We start from the raw sequence: 20,102 nt of genomic DNA, 5'->3' as shown, positions 1-20,102 counted from the left end.
GGTAACAGTCAAAGTGATGTTATTTGAGGTTCAACGTGGTTCAACGCATGTCCTTATGATTGAGTTGCACTTTTTTGAGAGAAACAGAAGCGAAGAAATATCAAATGATTTAATGTGTACATTGTTTCACTGTAAGACAATTTACCCTATTTCTTAATCCTAATTGTCATGATTTAATTAATATGTCACATGAAATATTTCATTCTCTGAATTTGACTCCCTTTTATATTGAGTCAGATAAACTCTCTTGAATCTTTTTTATATGATTCTAACCAGAAAAAGCATACAATATGAACTCGTGGCCATAAATAACGCACCCTCTTTACTTCAATATCAAAACCTAAAATGTTAATCTTTTGGGTTTTCACAAAAAGCTAAAGTATCTTAAATGATAGAATAGCCGAGTTAGTTGGATAGGGACAAAATTATTGTGAAGTAGCAAATCTGTTTGACGTACACCACACAACCATTGGTAAATTGATGCAAAGATTTCAAGAGACCGGTTCACATTCTAGGAGGCCTGGAAAGGCTGTCCTTCAGTTTTAACTCCTCAAGATGACCGTTTTTTGTAATTAAATTCATTAAGAAATCGGTCAATGACTCTCCAGGCACCTTTGCTAACCAGGCAGCATCGTGTTGCTAGACTAAGATTTGCAAGGCAACATTTAGATTTGAATTTAGAAAATTGGTGCCAAGTTTTATTTACTGATGAGGCAAGAATCAGTCTAAGAGTTCCAGATGGACGTAATCAAATTCAAAGACGTCCGCACAGAATTAGTGTCCCTTAACGCAGCAAGATACATAACTGACATTCTTGAAAATCACGTCGTTCCGTTTGAGCCATTTATTGGTGTCAGGACGGTCAAGAAGTCCAGATATGAATCCTATCGAGCATGACTGGAACGTCGAAATCCATCTCCTCAAAATTTAAATGAGCTTGAGCAAGCGGCATTAGAGAAATGGGAGAACATAGGACCTCAAGAAGACCTAATTGAAAGCACGCCCAAGAGAATGTTAGAAACTATTACATCCAGAGGCGGAAATACACGCTACTAGCATCTTAAAAAAAAGCAACATTATTGTTTATAATGCAAGTTTTATTTTTAAGAAAATTTGGTTTTATTGTAATGTTTTTATTTTTTTACTCATTAAAAATCACTCAAAATTAGTTAAACAATAGCAACATTACTTTAAATTTATTAAACAAAAAAATATTTTTAGAAATCGGGGTGGTGTGTTATTTTTTACCACGAGTGTATATTAATTCATATCTGATTGATCTAAAAGGAGACACGGGATAACACAGGATACTCCCGACACGGTAACTACGTATTTCGAATACCAAGTTATACATCTGAGACAGCTCTAAGAATTCGAAGACTACATATTGAAAATGGGTAGTAAGATTATGCGTTAGCGAACTACACACAAATTTATAAGACATATGAGGATGGTGCCAGAGGTACCTGGCCTGACCTAGAGATAGAGGTAGTTGCTAGAAAAATACCACTGTATTAGAACGTACACAATCCATACAGCATATTATGTTTCAAATTTGAAGACTCTACGTTGTTTAGTATTTATTTGACAGTCATCAATAGGAAAGTTTTTATTGAATTTGTAAACATGGAAAAATTGGTCATCGTTATTTGATACAATACTTTTATTTGAAAGGCCTTAACCTAACCAATATAAAAACTGAACTAGATACTTCTCTGGGGAAGACTGCTCCTTCCTTATCAACAACAAATGAGGTGACCACTCCAGAAAAGTTGAAGAAAATATACAAAGCGGTACAGAATGTTTGTCGATTAAATCGCATACTAACTCAAAAGTTGGCTATTTTGAGGATCTTGACGACTCTTATTATAAAAAGGGTACCGAACTTATTGAACATCCCCAGGAAAAGTGTATGGAGCTAAAAGGAGATTACGTTGAAAATAAAGAAAATTTTTCTGATTTCTTTTCTTAGGCCAAATACTTCTGGGAGTATCCTCGTAAACAACCGCGACGACAAGAGTGTGTAGTCACCGAGGGTAAACTTTCATAAAACGAGAAATTATCCCCTTGAAGTGAAGTACAATGTGGTCGCCGATTAGCTTCAGATATGAACGTTGGGGACTTCGTAACCAAACGAAAACCTTCTTCCAGGAAGTTATATGAAAGCTGAACCAAATTTATTATTAAAAATAGTATATGTTCGTACACCTTGCTCATTATATTATTTTTTCAATTTGCTAAGTTGGTTGTTTGTGAGAAAATCGGCAATTGGACCATACAATTTTGATTTAAATTTTTACATACTTAAACACCTAAAATATCTGTCAACCTTAAAACACTTACTTATAATGGATGTATTTTCTTTCCCAATATTTTGTTTTGATTGGAAATGTTCACTTTAGCCACAATAACTAATTAAAATTAGAACTATAATTGCTACGTGAAAATGAATTTTTTCGCATAAATTTGAGGCTTTGACTTACGTATTGAGAGAAAAGATTGAATGATTTTTATATGGTTTTATTTTAATAAAGTTGTATAACTAAAATTTTACGCAATTTTATAATTTCCTTCGTATAAGTACGTTCTTTTGGCTCTATATAATTATGTTTTTCAATTGATTTGATTGAACCAATACTTCTACAAATAAGTTATTAATTCTTCAGTATCAATTTTTAAAATCATTTATGGACTTACGTTAAACGTATACGATTATGGTTGTGTGTGCTGTTACACAACAGAGTGTAAAGCTCATACTGTCGACAACTGACAGGATTACATTAGGAAATTTAGAAGAAACCTCCGGAGTTGGTATTGAAAACGGATCCTGTATTTCACCTCGACAATGATAGGTCACACATATCTTTAACGGTTCACTGATACTACTATACTATTATTACCCGGAAATGGCAAAAGTTTAAGGGTAAAAATGACACATATGTAGTTGATTCAATTTTAAGACAAAATTCATTAACAAATTACGTAAGAGTCAGAAATAAGACCCAATATTCGACAGAAAAGCGGCTTAATGCCGTTCTGTGAAATTTGTCTTATATACATCAAATATGCCAAAAAATTGAAAAAAAAACAAACAGTTTCTCCATCTCCGCGATTGCCAAAGTGATTTTTTTTAAATTAATTGTAAACTCAAATTTCGAAAATAGAACAATTTCAAGTACAACATTATACAATAGGAAACATTCAGCATATGCATCCAATAAATTTAGTTAGTGAATATTAGTATTTTATTTTAACCCAATCCAAAATTTTGATTTGGTACATTATTTCGAAACAGCTGAAATAATTGTCTGTCTAGTTAATTATCTATAACAAATTAGTTTAATTTTTCAAACAACAGACAGTGATTAAATACATTTTTAGATAATCTTGAATATATAATTAGTGGACGTGAAGGAAAATTATTGAATATAATCAAACTACACAAAGTAAAGCGCATAAAAATACACACACAATTACGGGAGCACAAAAAATAGCATTTTCGCAACAAATATTCATTATTGGATATGGCTTTATTGTTATTCAGAATATTATCCATTAAAATCAATATATTTTGGCATTTGTCGAAGCATTTATTCCGATAAAGGTACATACCTCCAAAACATGTGATTTGAAGGCATCAACCGTTTCTTCAGCTGTAGAAAAACGTTGACTTCGCAAGTTATATTTAATCTGAGGAAATAAGAGGGAAGCATTGGGTGCCAAATAAGAACTGTAGGCCTCTGGCCCATGAATGTAAGATTTCACATTTTCGTGGTGTAGAATTATTAATCTTCTGCGACTGGTTTCTCTGATTTTTTCAAACACTTATGACAAACGAATAATAGTGAACTATTCAGAATTGATCCTTCTAGGTTGCTCTAATGGGAAATTGACGTCATGTCCAGTTATTCCGCAGAAAGTGCTTCGTGCGCGAACAACTTTTGTTGGATTTGGCTCGTCTTGAAAGACCAATACAGTCGATTGTTGTTTAGTTTCGGGTTTATACGCATAGATCCCTGATTCGTCGCCTGTCACGATCTTATAGACTAGTCTTTTGAAGTACCGCCGTGATTGAATTTTTTCAGTATTTGTTTGTATCAATCGGCACGAGCTTTTTTGAACGAGTGTCAAATTATGCGGTATCCAGCGAGACCAAATCTTTCTGACAGTTCATGCAAAGTTAAATGTATAGAAGTGGAACAAATACCCAAGTATGTTACAATCTCACGATATGTCACATGACGATCTTGCAATATCAGTTCACACACAGCATCGATGTTTCTGACGTCCGATTTAGGACGAACTTCACGAAATTAATCATGTAGCGAAGTGGGAGAACAATTGAGTTCAGAAAGTCAGTGAAGCTCGGTGGGTTAAGATGGAGCGAATTGATCGGCACAATGCTGGCTTAAACCACGTCGAAATAAATCGGGAACATTTTCTTGCGATGATTATTTCAAGTATCTGTAAACAACTCAAATAGCATTCGTTTGACAACGCGTTCTGAGTACGCTCTCCATTGATAAAGTCAAACTTTATTATGGCAATTTTAGATTTGACATATTGAAATCAGTGTTGCCATATTTCAAAATTTAAGTAGCAACACTCGTAATTAGCTGCACTTAAACTAACTGAAATAAATTCTCAAATAAATTGCACAAAATTTCTTCACGACGATTTAAATTAAAATCTCAATTCTAAGGGAAAATTTCCTCACTCTTTCACTAACACTCTTTAACAGTATTAGGGCTGAATTTCTTTGTCGAACACTTCTTTGTCGGTAGTCCCAGAAAGGTTCTGTCGGATTTATATCCAGCAATCCCTCTGGCCAGTTCATCGGTCTCTCACTATAAGTGCAACGAGAGGTCGTGCGTGAAAATGAAATATGACACAGGTCTAGTAAAGTTTGGTTGGTTATAAAGTTACCCTTGATGTCTCTACATTCTTTTCCTCCCATCAATGAAATTCTCGCAAAATAAATATCTTCTCTCGAAGTGAAAATCGCTTGTCCTCACAATGTTATATAAGCAAGAATAAATCAAAAAGTTTTAACGCCGTTTGGAGCTGTTCAGGCAAAGTGAAAAGCATTTTAGTGTTCATGTGACCATGGATGGAGCCTAAGAATGATTACTGTATATTCTTGGAATTATTGAAAAAAAGAAGCCACACATGATTGGGCCTATATGCAGAAGAAGATTTCTCATTAACTTAAAAATGCACCGTGTTATTCTGCAAAAACGGCAAACTCAATGAATTGAACTTCCAATTACTTCTACGCGGTCAAATACTCTATCTACATTCTCTCGAAATGTGTGAGATTAGGGAAATCCAGCGTATGAAATAGAAAAATGAAGTTTTTTGGGAGCTAGAGCCTTTCCACATCCTGAAATTTCTTAAATAAGTGGAATTAATAGATCAACTGTGAACAATGAGCATCCTTAGTGCTACGACAAGAAAAGGGGACGCAATGGATCCTTTGAGTCGCACTATATATGACACCCTGGCACATCTGCTTCACAGCCACAACTCGATGTTCTAAAAAGTCAAAATGTTTCAAGGAAAGAAATATAATCAAATGAGGAAGTCTATATTCAGATCAAAGAAACTTCGTTCTATAGAAATGACATATAAAAGCTGAAAAAGCACTGGACTCATTGCATGAAGGGAAATTATCTTGACTAATAAAATGAAAATTGACTAGGAAAACTTTTTTCTTTTCAGTAGATCAGTAACTTAATGATCGATTTGTTAGTATCCATTATTTCTCTAAACGTACATTTTTACAAGAAATTTCTCTTATATTCCAATTCTGTATATTTTATTATTTATTTATCCTTCCATTTTTGCATCAATATTATTATCTACGCTTATGAATGAGCTCATTACATAAGCTTCGAAACGATTTTTTAAATGTGTTCTAAATATAAATAGGGTGTTTATAACTACCGGGACGTTTTGTTGTGAAGGGTTATCATTTTCACTATGATCTAGAAATAACTAATATTATGAGTAAGTTATAAATATTTACACTATTTCTATGCCAAAAGTACATAAAAATAAGAATTTTGCACACTTAAATGTGAATGTAAGAGATACTGATAAGAAAAAATCGAGTATGGCAGATAGTAGTATACTAATCGTACAGCAAATTCTAAAAAGAAATAACAGTTAGTACAAAAAATGTATTTTTGAGAATTTTTTTCTCCTTCACTCCACTTTCTCCAATACTTTCTACTACCGACTAATCCTTTCAAAATTGGCCAGCATACTAGCTCTCTATTTTCCTTAATATCGCTTTTCCATATTCAGAATATCTATGTCAAAACCTTGCTCTCAAGTTGGGAGTAATTGAGAGGAAAATGAGTTAATTTTTGATATGTTATATTGGAACTATGTAGCTACTTTTTATAAACCAATTTTTGTTTTTTTATCTTGTTACTTTCCATCTGAAATTAATTTGGGGATTAAGAAATGATTTCAGCAGAAATAAAAAACCCATATATATTTCACCTGTGGAACTAAACACATGCAAAACTACCCCAATTCAGAGCATCCTTACCCAAATTCTGCAAAGGAAACAAATTCTACACCATGGCCATTTCAAATTAATAGATTATAAGAAACTCTCACCAATAAACCCATCAGAGTTTTAGCTGTTGCACTGATTTAAAAGGATGAAATTATTTGTAACCGAATTAGATATTTAATGCAATTACAGTCGAACTCCGATAATTCGAACACCGATAATTCGAATTCCTCGTTAATTCGAACTTTTGCGTCGGTCCCTTGACATTCCTATTACTAACACATGTAAAAAAACCTCGATAATTCGAACTTTTGAAGTTCGAATTATCAAAAAATTCGTATTTTCTGTGTTAATTACCGAAAAATTCGAATTTTTGGCGTTTAAATAATTGAAAAGTTCGAATTTTTGATGTTCGAATAATTGAAAAATTCGAATTTTTCTTGTATAAATTATGTATGTACAAAGGTATTAAAAAATTCGAACTGTTAGTGTTGAAAAAAATTGAAAAATTCGAATCTTCAGATTCTAGGTAAGACGACGATATTTTGTCGAATCACTCGATTTGCTTCAAAGGAAAAAATCGTCAGCATGAAGCAATCTAGCATAGCTGATTTCTTTACAAAAAAATAAATATATGTATTTTTTTTTATTTTAAGATAAATAATCGGTCCTTTTTAGGACCAAAAATTCTTCAAACGTATACAAATTATTATTTTAAATAAATAAACATGTTATATACCCATAACATATTTATTTATTTATAAAATGGAAAGATGCATCGAAATGCATACATATATGTATGTAAATGTGCACAACTCCGATAATTCGAACACCTCGATAATTCGAACTTTTGCTATGGTCCCTTGCAGTTCGAATTATTGGAGTTCGACTGTATTCGTTAAATTTAATGAAATAATATGCACATAATAACGAGGGGCCTTGTTTGTTGTTGACTTTCGAAAAAAAAACAGAAAAAGTATTGATTTACTAGCTAACGCTAAGTAAAAAGATTTTTTATTAATTAATAAAAAGATTCATTTATATAACAGATGCTGATTATGAAAAAACTAAAAAGTATATTCTGGACATATAGGTACTATTTCTTTCTAATAATTATCTGATAAATCAGATATTGAGTTAAGATTAATTGTCATGAATAACAACGTAGAATGTCATGGAGTTAAAATTATTTGAAACTGGTTGTAATCTATAGAAAAATAGTTGAAGAGTGATTGAAGCAAGTACCGAATACCATAAAGTATGAGCGTTTCGAATTTTATGACACTGCTTACGAATTGTATACATCAAACATTTACACTTTATGGTATTCCTTTATAAAATTAATGCTTAACTATTTTTCAGCACATCGCAACCTTTTTTTCAATAATTTTATCAAATTGTACGTTAATATCCATTGCAGTTAATTTTAACTTTACTCAATTGCGTAACTTAGAAAGTAGTTATATATGATCCTATAGGATCATCTATTTTTTATTGAATCGTGTAGTGTCATGAAGAGTGGGAAAGTATGTGAAATTTCGTCGTAGATTATGGGTAGATTAAAAGATTAGTTTGAAATTAGCAAATTCCTTCTAAACCGGAAAATAGAGTAGATTAAATAAAGTTAAGTAATGAAAAATGTTAGATAATTCTTCTTCATTGAATTGAATATGCTGAGAGTATAATTTTTCTTTCAAAAAGCTGCATTGATAGTTTTCTTAATAGTTATATGAGGAAAAGTAAGAAGTAAAGAAGTATGACGTGACAAGGGACAATAGGTAATACACAGAAAATGAATAGATCATTGCAATTACTAATTGTTTCTATTAAATAAAGAATTATGAAAATTTATTGAAAAAATTTATCGAAAATGTATTGTTGGATATTGTCGCTCGTGAGATCGTTGAAGTTTTCATGAATCAAATACATAAGGTGTTTCTCCCGAAAATTTTCGATGTTTTAGAAATTTTTTAATAAAAAACTATGACATAAGGTACTTAAAAGTGGAATTGCAATCACAATTCAATACAATTGAATAGCTTTCAGAAAGCTATGGTTTAGATTTAGTGCGTATAACTTATTTGAAAGCGTAGAAAAAGTTTCAATGTTTCATTCCTTTTATGAGCTTCGGCGATATCCAAACCCGTTCTGGCGTGTTCCCATTGAAATTAATCATCGCTTTACTTCCTTCTGAAAGATTACATCCCTTCAATCTACCTCAATCAGTTTGTCGCATTGATGAATTTAAACTTTGTACAAAGTCACGAAAGAGTCTAATATGTGATCTATTTTAACAACAATTCATTTGATTTTAATATCAGTTTTTTTATATACACCGAAATATGTCAAAACGTCTAACTTTTACATACTGTTTCAAACTGATTTCCATATAAAAGACAAAAATTATAACGAAAAACATATAAAAAGGTGTAAGAAGTAAAAAGTTAAAGATAATTGTATTATTGTTTACCATTACATGGTCACAAATTCGACGATGTGACAATTCAACGAGTAAATGAGATTGTGGCTATATGATCTACTCGACATCAAATCGTTTTCCAATTCTTACAACACTAGGAATAATTCAATTCTCAAAATCTTTAAGTCAATAGCTATTAACTACATTTTAATTTTATTAAAGCACGGATACAATCATAATTAAACCTCTTCGCTCAACCCATATAAGTTCGTTGTTTTTATCACAACAAAGCAACATAAAAAGTTTCCAATCTATTATGTGACATAGGAAAGTATAAGATCCCACACACGCTTCCAAAGCGGTTTATTTATAAAAAGGACGAACAAAATGCTTTAATGACAGATCCAAGTCTCTTAATAGCCTTGCTTCATTGACATTATCGTTGGAATTGAGGTTCGTTCGGACTATTTCAAGGATGATTTTCTATAGAAAGACCACCTCGATTTTTACAGAGTGAAACAAAAATATTACATATAGTACAGAGCATGTCGATAACTATATTTGAACTTTTTAAATATAAAATAACAAAATGAAATGTGTTCAGTTGTCTCGAATTTGTTTATCTATTCTTACTTGAAGGACTATAAAAGGTAGAGTGAAGAGTATTGAAGAATTAAAAATAGCAAAAAAACTGATATATCAGAGAAGTTTTAAAGGAGCGCTCATAATACACTCAACTATACCAACAGTTATATGTCCGTTATTCTAAATGGGAACTTAACGTTTAAGTTGTAACAGATGGGCTAAAAAGTTCGTAGACTAGCGTAGAAAAAATAAACATCATTCGAGAATTTAAATTTATCTCATCAAAATAGGCAGCAGTTTCGGCGATAACCTCTTCATCTGTGAAAATTTTATCTCCAGCTAGAACCTGAGAACAGTAAAAGTCTCTAATGACCAGGTCGGGAAAATACGGCGTAGAAGGAATTTTTCATTTATTTTTGACACGCTGCGTTGTCCTGATGAAACAGCACTTTCTTCTTCTTCAATTGAGGCCATTTTCGGCGGTTTTGTCCTACAAACGCTCCGAAAACGTTACGTAATAGTCGCTGTTTATTGTTTACTACGATTGAGCAACTCCAACCATTGCTCATAATGATCAATTCGTTGGTTGTTTTATACCCACACAGAGCTTTCGCATACCCAAATTTATATTCATTTCAGTCATTTGATGTATTTACTGTCTCCGAAATTATTTTGTGGAGGCTTTTGATGTTTTGTTCGGCAACAAAATTTTTTTGGCGTCCACTGTGTGCAACGTCCTCGTAGCTCATTTCGCATCGTTTAAACTCAGCAAACCACTTCTCAACGGTTGACAAGACACAAGAAATCCCTTTTTATTTTTTTTCATACTAACAAAAGTTGCTTAACTCAAAATGCTATTTCAAACTAATAGTTGAGATAGAGAGGTTCGTTGGTTTTCTTTGGGTGTGTTCAAAAAATTTTTCATATTGGGTTTAGCCCTATGCAGGGCTGGGATTGTGGGGAATGGTAATGTGATTTGTACTGTTTCAAGTTGAAAAGGAAAAAAACAAACAATTGAACCGGAGTGAAGAAGAAAATAAAAGAACACCCGATACAAAAAACGGTTCTTATCAAAACTGACAGTAAGTCAAGTGTCATATTTATACTTAAGATATAGAGTGTAGAGAAGGGGGAACATCTCTTATGGACGGTACGTTTAAAATATGGTCTGAATTCTGTAGGGATAATACGTGGCGCTGATTGTACTATGGGATTGAGATCTGAAGTTAAACACTTACTATATCTGAAACTAGCTTCAGATTCTATAAACTAACGAAAACAGAATATTATGTAGGTGGTGAAAAGAATTAAACAACGTTTAAAAATATTAAAAAAATAGTAAAAAAGAATACCCTCCATAATCAGCGCCACCTATTTTTCCATCAAAAATCAGCTCACATTTTTTAACCCAGAGATGTTCCTCCTTCTCTACACTCCATAACTTAAGATTAGGGTTAAATGGAATCAAATAGATTTTATATTAGTAGCACCATCTATTTTATACTAGAAGCAGCCGCCTAGGATTTTTTCAACATTAGCATGAGCATACAAAAAATGTACAATCTCAAAATTAACAAAAGCAAATTGATTTTTTCAAATATTTTTTTTATGGTATTATGGTATTTTTTTGTAAGATACCTGGAAAATTGCCATACTTTTTATATGTATTCTAGCCTAATACTATCCAAAACCAACTACCTGAATTTTTTTAAATGCGTAGGAAATTAAAAAATTAAACAATAGTGTCGTATTCTCTAGATCCCACACGCTACTTGTTTTTGATGGTTGTAAAAGCAGTTTGAAATGTATGAGCGGCTTCTTTAATTTAATAGCCGACTATTAAATAAACAAGATCTTACTATTAATTAAGTAAATCGTTAGTCGGTTAATTCTCAAGGGTGATTTAGTACTTGGATGAAGTCCAAACCCATTCCAATTCAATATAATTTAAGGGGAAAAATTGGCAATCTGAAAAAATGTGTCATTGTAGAATTACGAGCATTACAACTATAATATATTTTTTAGAATTAATCATTATTCAATTTATTGCAAATTTTAAAAGAATGATAATCATATTTGTGTTTTTATCTTTTATTAGATGGATTTTGAATCTATAAATTTCAATGTAATACAAAACCTTATAGTATATTTGATATTTTCTCTTCGCTTGTCAGATTGATTAACTATGATTTTTCTATAACTTTTTTCTAAAGCATTGGTTCAGTTTGTTAAAAATCACCCTTACTTATAATTTAAATAACTTTTCTCCCTACCCCATACAAATTAAAAATCCCGCCCACGATTCCATTCACTTGTCCCCTTGTCTGTCAGGTTAATGTCAGTGTGTACTGTCAAAATCTTTGAGGTTAAAACTATTTTGTCTGTAAATAATAAGTTGATAGTAAATAAGGTATTTTTTTAATTAGTTGAAATTTAATGACATTGTCTCGGACATTTATATGGCGATTATACTTTACTATCAATGCAATACTACGTAATTTATTTTTTTTCAAGGACTCTTTATTGATTTTGATCATCTACCTATAGACTAATATTATACATCACAGATTTTGCTTTTGGCTAATGTAAATTATTAATCCATTCAGATAAGTATTATTCATAATTTGAATATCAATTTTTAAGTAAAAATACTTATTAGAACAGTAACTGCTGCTTGTTATTGTAAATAAATATTGATTTTGCAGAAAAGATAAGCTGGGTAAGCAATTTGTTAGTAAGAGGAAATTCATTTTTATTCATTTATAAGGTATATATTGCCTTTTTAATTCATATTTTAATGGGAAAAAATCCACCAGCATGTTATCCCCAAAGTGAAAAGATACAATTCTGAATTTAATTTTCTTGTCAAAAATAATATCAATGGTTTTCATTACATACATATATTTTGGATTATTCAACATCCCCTTGATATATTTTTGGTTTCAATTCATTTAATATTATAGGTACCCAAAATAAGAAAGGATGACAGTTCAACAGTATTGTTTAAGATGGAACAATCATCAACCAAACTTCATATCTGTATTCTCTAGTCTTTTAAACAGTCAGTCCCTTGTAGATGTTACTTTAGCAGCAGAAGGTAAACAACTACAAGCACATAAAGTCGTTTTATCTGCATGTAGCTCTTATTTTCAAGTAAGTATATGTATTTGTATGAATAACTTTAACAAGACATTCTTAAACTTTGAAAATTTTACAAATAATGAAAAAAAGTTCATTACACACCTACTTCTTGAATAATTCCATATATAATTGTTATTACAATAAAATTTATGGTGAGATTCAAGTATTGTGATGTCTTGGCAAATGCTAAACATATGTTACATTTGAAAACTTATAAAGATATTCAGTCTCAATCTTTTTATATTTTCTAGTCATTATTTGCTACAAACCCATGTAAACATCCAATTGTGATTCTAAAAGATGTCAAGTTTACTGATTTAAAAGTAATGGTGGATTTTATGTACCATGGAGAAGTAAGTGTATCACAGGAACAATTACCATGTATATTGAAGACGGCAGAAATGTTGAAAATTAAAGGTAAGTTCAGAAAAGTGCAGTGAATCAATCATATTTTTGTTTGAATATTTGCATAAATATTCAATAGTAACATATTGATATATTTTGACTCTAATGTGTTACACAAAATACTTGGAATTTGCTTTGCCTTGCTTAGGGAATGTTTATCTAAATAACCTCTTCTACTTAGAAGATATATTAATATTTCACTTTGGTGGATATAAGACACTTTTCATAATTCTTTAATTGTATTAAAAGCATGTCAAATATTGATAGCTTAGGTGCTCCAAAAGGATTACAAAGGTATATTGAATGCTGCTTTGCAGAATAAGAGTGGCTCGATAGAAGGCTAGAAATTAGAAATAAAAATTTATTAAAGAGGTTTAAATTTAAAAAAAAAATTGTTTAGAAATCTCTTCAAAAAAGTTTTAAAGAAATAAAAAGTGAGCTTGAGTAAATTCCAAAATCACTACTTGGGCTCCCCTACTAATTGTTGGCATCTTCATTTGATAAGTCATTATTTCATGTTATCTAGGATTTCTATTCGAATAAACATAAACTTTTCAAAGTTTTGTTGACGCTATTAAAAACACTTGCATCACAGTTTTTTGTTAATAGATTACTTATTAAGTATCCTTCTAATTAGGTGAGCTTTGTAATAGTTAGATATTTTCTTTTTAATCCTGAAATATGTACAAAGACACATGTTTAAAATTTTTTATCCACTTAATCTTCAATTTTTGGTAGTAAACTTACATAGTTTATAAAAATGTTTTTATATGTCTTCCCTATTGACATTTTTTCGCAAAAGTTTATTTTGTAAAAAATATTCTTGGCAGAAATCCATGGATAACTTCACACAGGTCATTATTTCATTATCAGACTAGACTATTATATTGATAAGGACCATCCTCAAATATTTTTCACTTTATCATTTGCTAAACATTGTTTACATATTGATTTTTGGAATTTTGTGTAGGATTAACAGAAATACCTATGGAGAATCCAGCAGTTAAGTGTCATAGTCAGCCAGAAAAAACAGAAATTGGTGCACAAAGTACAGATAATTGGAGTTTTGATGAAAATAGACCTGTAAGCCCATCTTCACCTTCAAGTAAAAGGTAAGAAAATACTTTCCCACTATAATAAAAAATGTAATATATTTGTATTGTAATATATTTAAACCTCTTTCAATTATAAATAAAAAAAGAGAGTTTCTAATATTTTAGGAGAAGATTAAAAAAGAATGTTATATGTAGTTCAACAATAACAACAGAAAATGCAGAAGGTACCCAGAATGAAATTTTATTAAGTACAGCAAATAATGTTTTCGAAAGTGTTTTAAAATCCGATAACCCTACAAATTTAGAAGACAATTCACAAAAATATAATGGTATTCCTATTCCAAGTATGCAACCATCAACATCCCATCAAAGGGACACTGAACAAACAACTCATCAAATTATTACAGTGAGTTAATCAATTCACCATTTTGCCTGATCTTACTTAATGGTTATAATTTCAATTACCACCAAGTTTGTTTCACTTGTGTTGTAAATGTGTTTATATTTTTTGTGAAGTAAGCTGCTTCATAGCTACCACATATAAATTTTCCATTAGATGCCTTAGTTAGTGAGGTATATGAAATGTTATGTCAAATGTCATTGTTTTTTGGAAGATTCAATGCATATTTGTCAAGGTTGCACTTTTTTTACATTACTTGAATGTTTTGAAGGGGAATAGTTGTGACTGCCTAATCACTATTAACCCATGTGTGAGAAAGTTTTGTCTTTCAGAAACTCATACCAAACAAAAAAGGACTATACAACACTGTGATATACTAGGTATTCTTTATATTTCCACTTTTACAGCTATATTTTAAGACCTCATTCTCTGGTTACAGTGAAAATAAAATCTGTATTCTGTATAAATTTTTCCAGCACATAACTCCACCTCAAGATGTAAATGTGAATACTTCACAAGTAGAATGTTCCCCGGTAGAAATACCCCGTACTTGTACAACTAGTCAATCAACTACTGGTAAGTAAAAAATGTATTACGGTTATTTGTTTAAATTGAATAATACAGTCAGAAGGATCTCATTTCCTTGATGTGACTTGTACTTGCACTGAGACTTTTTAAATACTTTATGACTTTATGATAGCCATGAACTCAATAGTTCTGTATAAACTATAATGTATATTATAGGGTGAAAGTCAGTAGATGAGAGACAACAAATAATTTCCTTAGTTAGTTTGTTGTACTTTATAATCATGAAACCACAAAAAATACAAAAGATAACGAATTGTTCTCAGAGCATTGGGAATTTTTGGGCAAGCAAGTCTCGTTCGAATATCTCGCCAGCCGCGCCCCTTTAAGCCTGGCGCCCTGAGCGATCGCCCTACTGTTCCCTACCCTATTGGACAAATGGAGAACCAAAAATGATTTTATTACCTACATTGAAAACGAATAGCTTATACTAAATACAAACAATGCTCTAGAAGCTTTCAATAAAACTATAGAATACATATTTAATACTGAAAGACGGTTTGCTCGACTGCAAATTCACAGTTAAAGAATAATGAACAAATCAGCCGTTACGTGTAAGTAGTTATAACTTGTCGCATTCACTGACAAATATAAACATGCGCCTGATAAAGTATCGACCTTTCGTTGACAATATGAAAGAAACATTTGTTACAGTATATTATTTTGAAATTTAATGAATGGATTATGAGATGGGAAAAAAGTTTTGACCGGTAATGTATATAATATGGAAAAATTTTCAAGAAGACCCAACAACTCAATAAAATATTCGGACCATTGGATTGTTATTAAACAGTACCATATTCAGATGGTCTCCAATTGTCTGCACTGACTTAAACTGGAGAGACTTTAAGTGACTCTAAAGAAATCAATTGAAGATGAAGAGGATAAGGAATTTTCTAATTCCAGAACCCGAAAATGCCATTCAAATGATCTATGACCTATGACCTAAAGCATCTAATAGTGAACAGTGTCTATAAAGACGTGCCAGTGTCATTAAAGATTAACACTGAGATAATTTGCTCATATAGAATTCCAACTGGGTCGGATTTGGATTGTAAAAATTATAAAAGGCCGTGTGAGACCTTTGACGAATACAAAGAGCAACATTTTAGCGAGTGGGAAATAATAAAAATAAAAAAAGCAAATTAGTTACACGGCACATGCAATTGCCCAAAGTTAAAATGTGGTTGATATTTTGGTGTACATTAACTATTTTTTGAGTTAACAATGATTTGTTTCGAGTAATTTGGTTTAATAGGATGGTAAGATGTGAAAAGTTTGTTTATACTTTCACATTAAAATGTGGTTTTAATTTCGATGATCATTTACTTATTTTGACTGTTACATTTTACTATATCTAGTGGTAAGTTCAATATAAGCTTTCATTAAATTGAAAAAATAGTTTTATAATTGGTTTTTTAAACTTTTATACCTGGGAAAGTATATTTCAATAAATATAAATTGAGGATTTTTATTGTGTAGTCTAGTGTCCTTTGGCTTTTAGACTAAATGAAGGTGAAGGTTCAAATTTTTTCAATTGCTAATCTTTTATGTCTTTTTTATAAAATGAACGTGTTTCCTAATAACAGTAAAATATGTAATACTGTGTTTTATCTATTATTTGTAAATATTAATAAAATAAATGGATTGTAGTCATAAAGCATTTAAAAAGTGGAACCTTGCTTATATTATTTTGTGTACATCCTGTGTAACCCAATTAAGCTCATCAAATTTTCAATTCATGTTTTCATCCTTATTATTTCTTTTTCGTTCATCTGCTACTAATAGTTCCAAAACATTCTACTTTCTACAACATGTTGAATTACCAGCAAAATAATATTTTTCCAAAGCAGGTCTTTGAAGAGACATTTTCTCTTTGGTTTATTATATTTCTTAAATTGAATGAAAAATAATATTTCTAGTTATAAAATGTATAATTTAGAAGCCGATTTCAAAAGTAATAATCTAATATAATAATTAAGATCAGATAAAAATTGTAGATATTCATAAATATTTTTGATTGCAGTTTTTCTAGTAAATTAAAATTTTTCAAAACCATAAAATATTGTGGGACCTACAAGGTAAATTAATATTATTTAGTTATTATCTACACTCAATATCTTAAAAAAATCATTGCAATTAACGAAGAATCATGAAACAGGTCAGTTTTGAATGGATGGATATACTAATTGTCATAAATGTTGCATCAACGTCCTTCCCTTAATAAAAATTTCACTTACACGTATGTTAAATTCTTCTACTGCTTTTTAATAAGCTCTATCTTGAAAAGGAAGTGTAGAGAGAATAGAATTATAGACAAAAACAATTATCGAAGTTTTTAACCCAAAGATTTTCATCTACAATAATTCTACCACCACAACAAGAAACCCCATGTATTACAATGAAACGGATTAGGTGTAGTTCATACAAGTTTCGATAAAATACCCTTATTTGGTGTTTAGTACCTCGTTCAATTCAAAAATTGACATGTCTTGATTTTGTTCAGTGCAGTGATTTAAGATATATTACTTCAAAATTAACATGGTGTACATTGCATAAACATGTTACGAAAATATTGAAGTAGTAGAAGTAGAAGAAGTATTGAAGCTTCATTGACCATAAAAATAGTTGTAGAATTATTGTCTGGATAATTAACAAAGTAAATTTTAAGCTTATTTGCTTTACACAGTTCAAAACTACTTTTGTACGCAATCAATTATGATGCTAACATATCCTTATCCTTGCAGGCATTCAGTGGAATGTTTTGGATCAAACTGGCTTCACGCATTTTTCATCAAACTCTGCAGCATTATCGAATAATGTTGGTACACAATTCACTCCTACCTCCCATCCAAATAACAATATCTTAAACCGTCCTAATACCGATGTGACTGTACAGTATCAAAATCTTAAAAGAAAAAGAAGTTTCAATCCCCAAGGAGATGAGAACTTTCTCAGGGCATTAGAAGCTGTCAGATTTGGCGGGATAGGATTTTGCAAAGCGGCTAGGATGTATGAAGTGAATAATAGAACTTTGTGGTTGGAGTACAAAAAACGGGGATACCCAAATTTTAGACTTAGTATTAAGCATCGTAATCAAGTAACAGATAGTTGTAAGGAGGAAACGGTAGTTCATAGTGATAGAGACACATGTACAGTTAATCATCCTATAGCTATTATAAGTGGTGCTGTTTTTGACAATAAAGATGTTCCGAACCGTTCCAAATACTTTGATGGCAGTGAAAATGCCGCAGAGACTATTAATTTTCAAAATATCAATCTTGAGCATATGTAGAGTTTATAACGTGTATTTTATAGAATCTGTATATATTTTCAACCTTGTGAAGTCCAGCAGCAGTCCACATCCCAAAATATTTTTAGATAACAAAATCAGGTTTTTACAGGTGTCATGTAGGAAGTAATAAATTCATTTAAAGTCAAATCGCCACCCATTATTTCAAATTTTATTAAAACTTGGTTCTATGTTTAGAGAAAAATAAAGAAATTATTTATATATTTGAAGATTCTTGTTAAAGAAAGTGAAATATTCCATACAAATTAATGCAGCTATTATTAAATTTACTGAACTACTTGCAATCAAGTCTTTTTGAATTAGCATAAACTTTAAACTTCTGAACAACTGATACTGCTGAAATGTGGATGAAATAATTATATAAAAATATAAATGAGCCAAGTGTTTTGACCTTTTCGATTATATTATTTTTCAGCCGTCTTCTTCTTTAAACTACCTACAACTCCCTCTTCAGTTCCATAGCTCTACTCCTTTGTCGTCCCAAGCATTTTCTCCGTTGGTTTCTGATGGCAGAAGAAACTAAGTTATCCAAAGTTTATTTCCTTCCTCACAGAACCCACACTGGTCAGTTTCCACTTGACCTAGTCTCATTGGAAAAGAAGTAGTATCCTATAAGAAAGTCACTTAGAAGGGGTAGCATATTTTTACTGAGAACCAGATATTTCTTTGATCTAAAACTATTGAAGTTCGCCAGAGTAATTCTCTTTCAAATTATTCCTTCTCTTGAAATTTTTTCTTGTAGGTGCATTTTCTTACGTGACTAAAAGATTCCAGGACAGTAGAATGCAAGAATATTAGCCTCATCATTCAAAGAACCTCAAATTTTCATGCAATTTAACCCCTTTCCTAAAATCTATGCTACAATCTGGATTAATAAGCCAATAAGCGTCCGTCATATTTTTTCATTTAAATTAAATTCAATTTAAATGAAAAATTCATGTTTAATAAGAGTTAAAATTCAGCAAAACTTAATAATGTGTTTAAATAATTCCAAATATGATTAAATTTAGTTTTATACCGTGGCATACTTCAAAGTATCATTCACGCAAATCATGCGGTGAGCCACTAGTCTGTATGTACTACAAAAATTGTGAAAGTAGTGGATGGAGTATTCCCAATTAATTTTAAATCATAATTACCTTATCCAGCTTTTGTTATAGACATCAAGTACATTTCTATAACTTTTTGGAGAACATTTCTCATGCCAGTTCTTTGATTTAAAGCTAAAGATGCTTTTTTGAAACTGAAAGTAAAGGAAATTTGAAATTAATTTAAATTTTTAGTGTCATAATGAAAAAACTACTGCACTACTATAATGAAACAACCAATATTAGTGTTTTAATTGTTCAATGAAATTAAATTAGTGGCAACAAACACAATATTTGGAACATATACTCATTCACCTGATTTGTTTAGACATACTACATTCATTTCAAATAAAAAGACATATGACACTTTTACTAGCCTTATAATGTTCTTTAACTAGTTTCTAATACCCTCACGTTTTGATAGCAACAAAATATATCAATTACTTGGATACTCACTTCTTCGGGTATCAAATAATGTATTTCTAAAAAAATCGAGATTACCCTTTCAGGGTAGACATTTGGTAAATATTGTGGTTGAAAGCTAGAAACTAGTTCTTCAAATGCTTCAGGTCAGTGATTTGGAAC

The 20,102-nt window shown here is 30.9% G+C and overlaps 1 protein-coding gene across 10 annotated transcripts in view; it reads left to right on the top strand.

Moving 5' to 3' along the window:
• LOC130891528 (protein tramtrack, alpha isoform-like) overlaps positions 1-20,102 on the top strand; it is a 52,241-nt gene that overhangs the window by 21,146 nt on the left and 10,993 nt on the right. Inside the window, exons 1-8 of one of the 10 annotated variants that reach the window (XM_057796347.1) lie at positions 11,870-11,940; positions 12,045-12,249; positions 12,494-12,683; positions 12,923-13,088; positions 14,047-14,188; positions 14,297-14,537; positions 15,008-15,107; positions 17,864-18,558. In XM_057796347.1, coding sequence (XP_057652330.1) covers positions 12,513-12,683; positions 12,923-13,088; positions 14,047-14,188; positions 14,297-14,537; positions 15,008-15,107; positions 17,864-18,411 — 1,368 coding nt within the window. In that variant the 5' untranslated portion in view covers positions 11,870-11,940; positions 12,045-12,249; positions 12,494-12,512 and the 3' untranslated portion in view covers positions 18,412-18,558. Of the gene's footprint in view, positions 1-5,991; positions 6,010-11,859; positions 12,250-12,493; positions 12,684-12,922; positions 13,089-14,046; positions 14,189-14,296; positions 14,538-15,007; positions 15,108-17,863; positions 18,559-20,102 lie in introns of those variants that run through there. The other 9 variants (XM_057796342.1, XM_057796346.1, XM_057796339.1 and 6 more) reach the window with 9 other exon arrangements.

This window comes from Diorhabda carinulata, chromosome 3 (assembly GCF_026250575.1).
Source record: "Diorhabda carinulata isolate Delta chromosome 3, icDioCari1.1, whole genome shotgun sequence".
Classification (NCBI taxonomy): domain Eukaryota; kingdom Metazoa; phylum Arthropoda; class Insecta; order Coleoptera; family Chrysomelidae; genus Diorhabda; species Diorhabda carinulata.
This window is presented reverse-complemented; position numbering and strand designations above follow the sequence as displayed.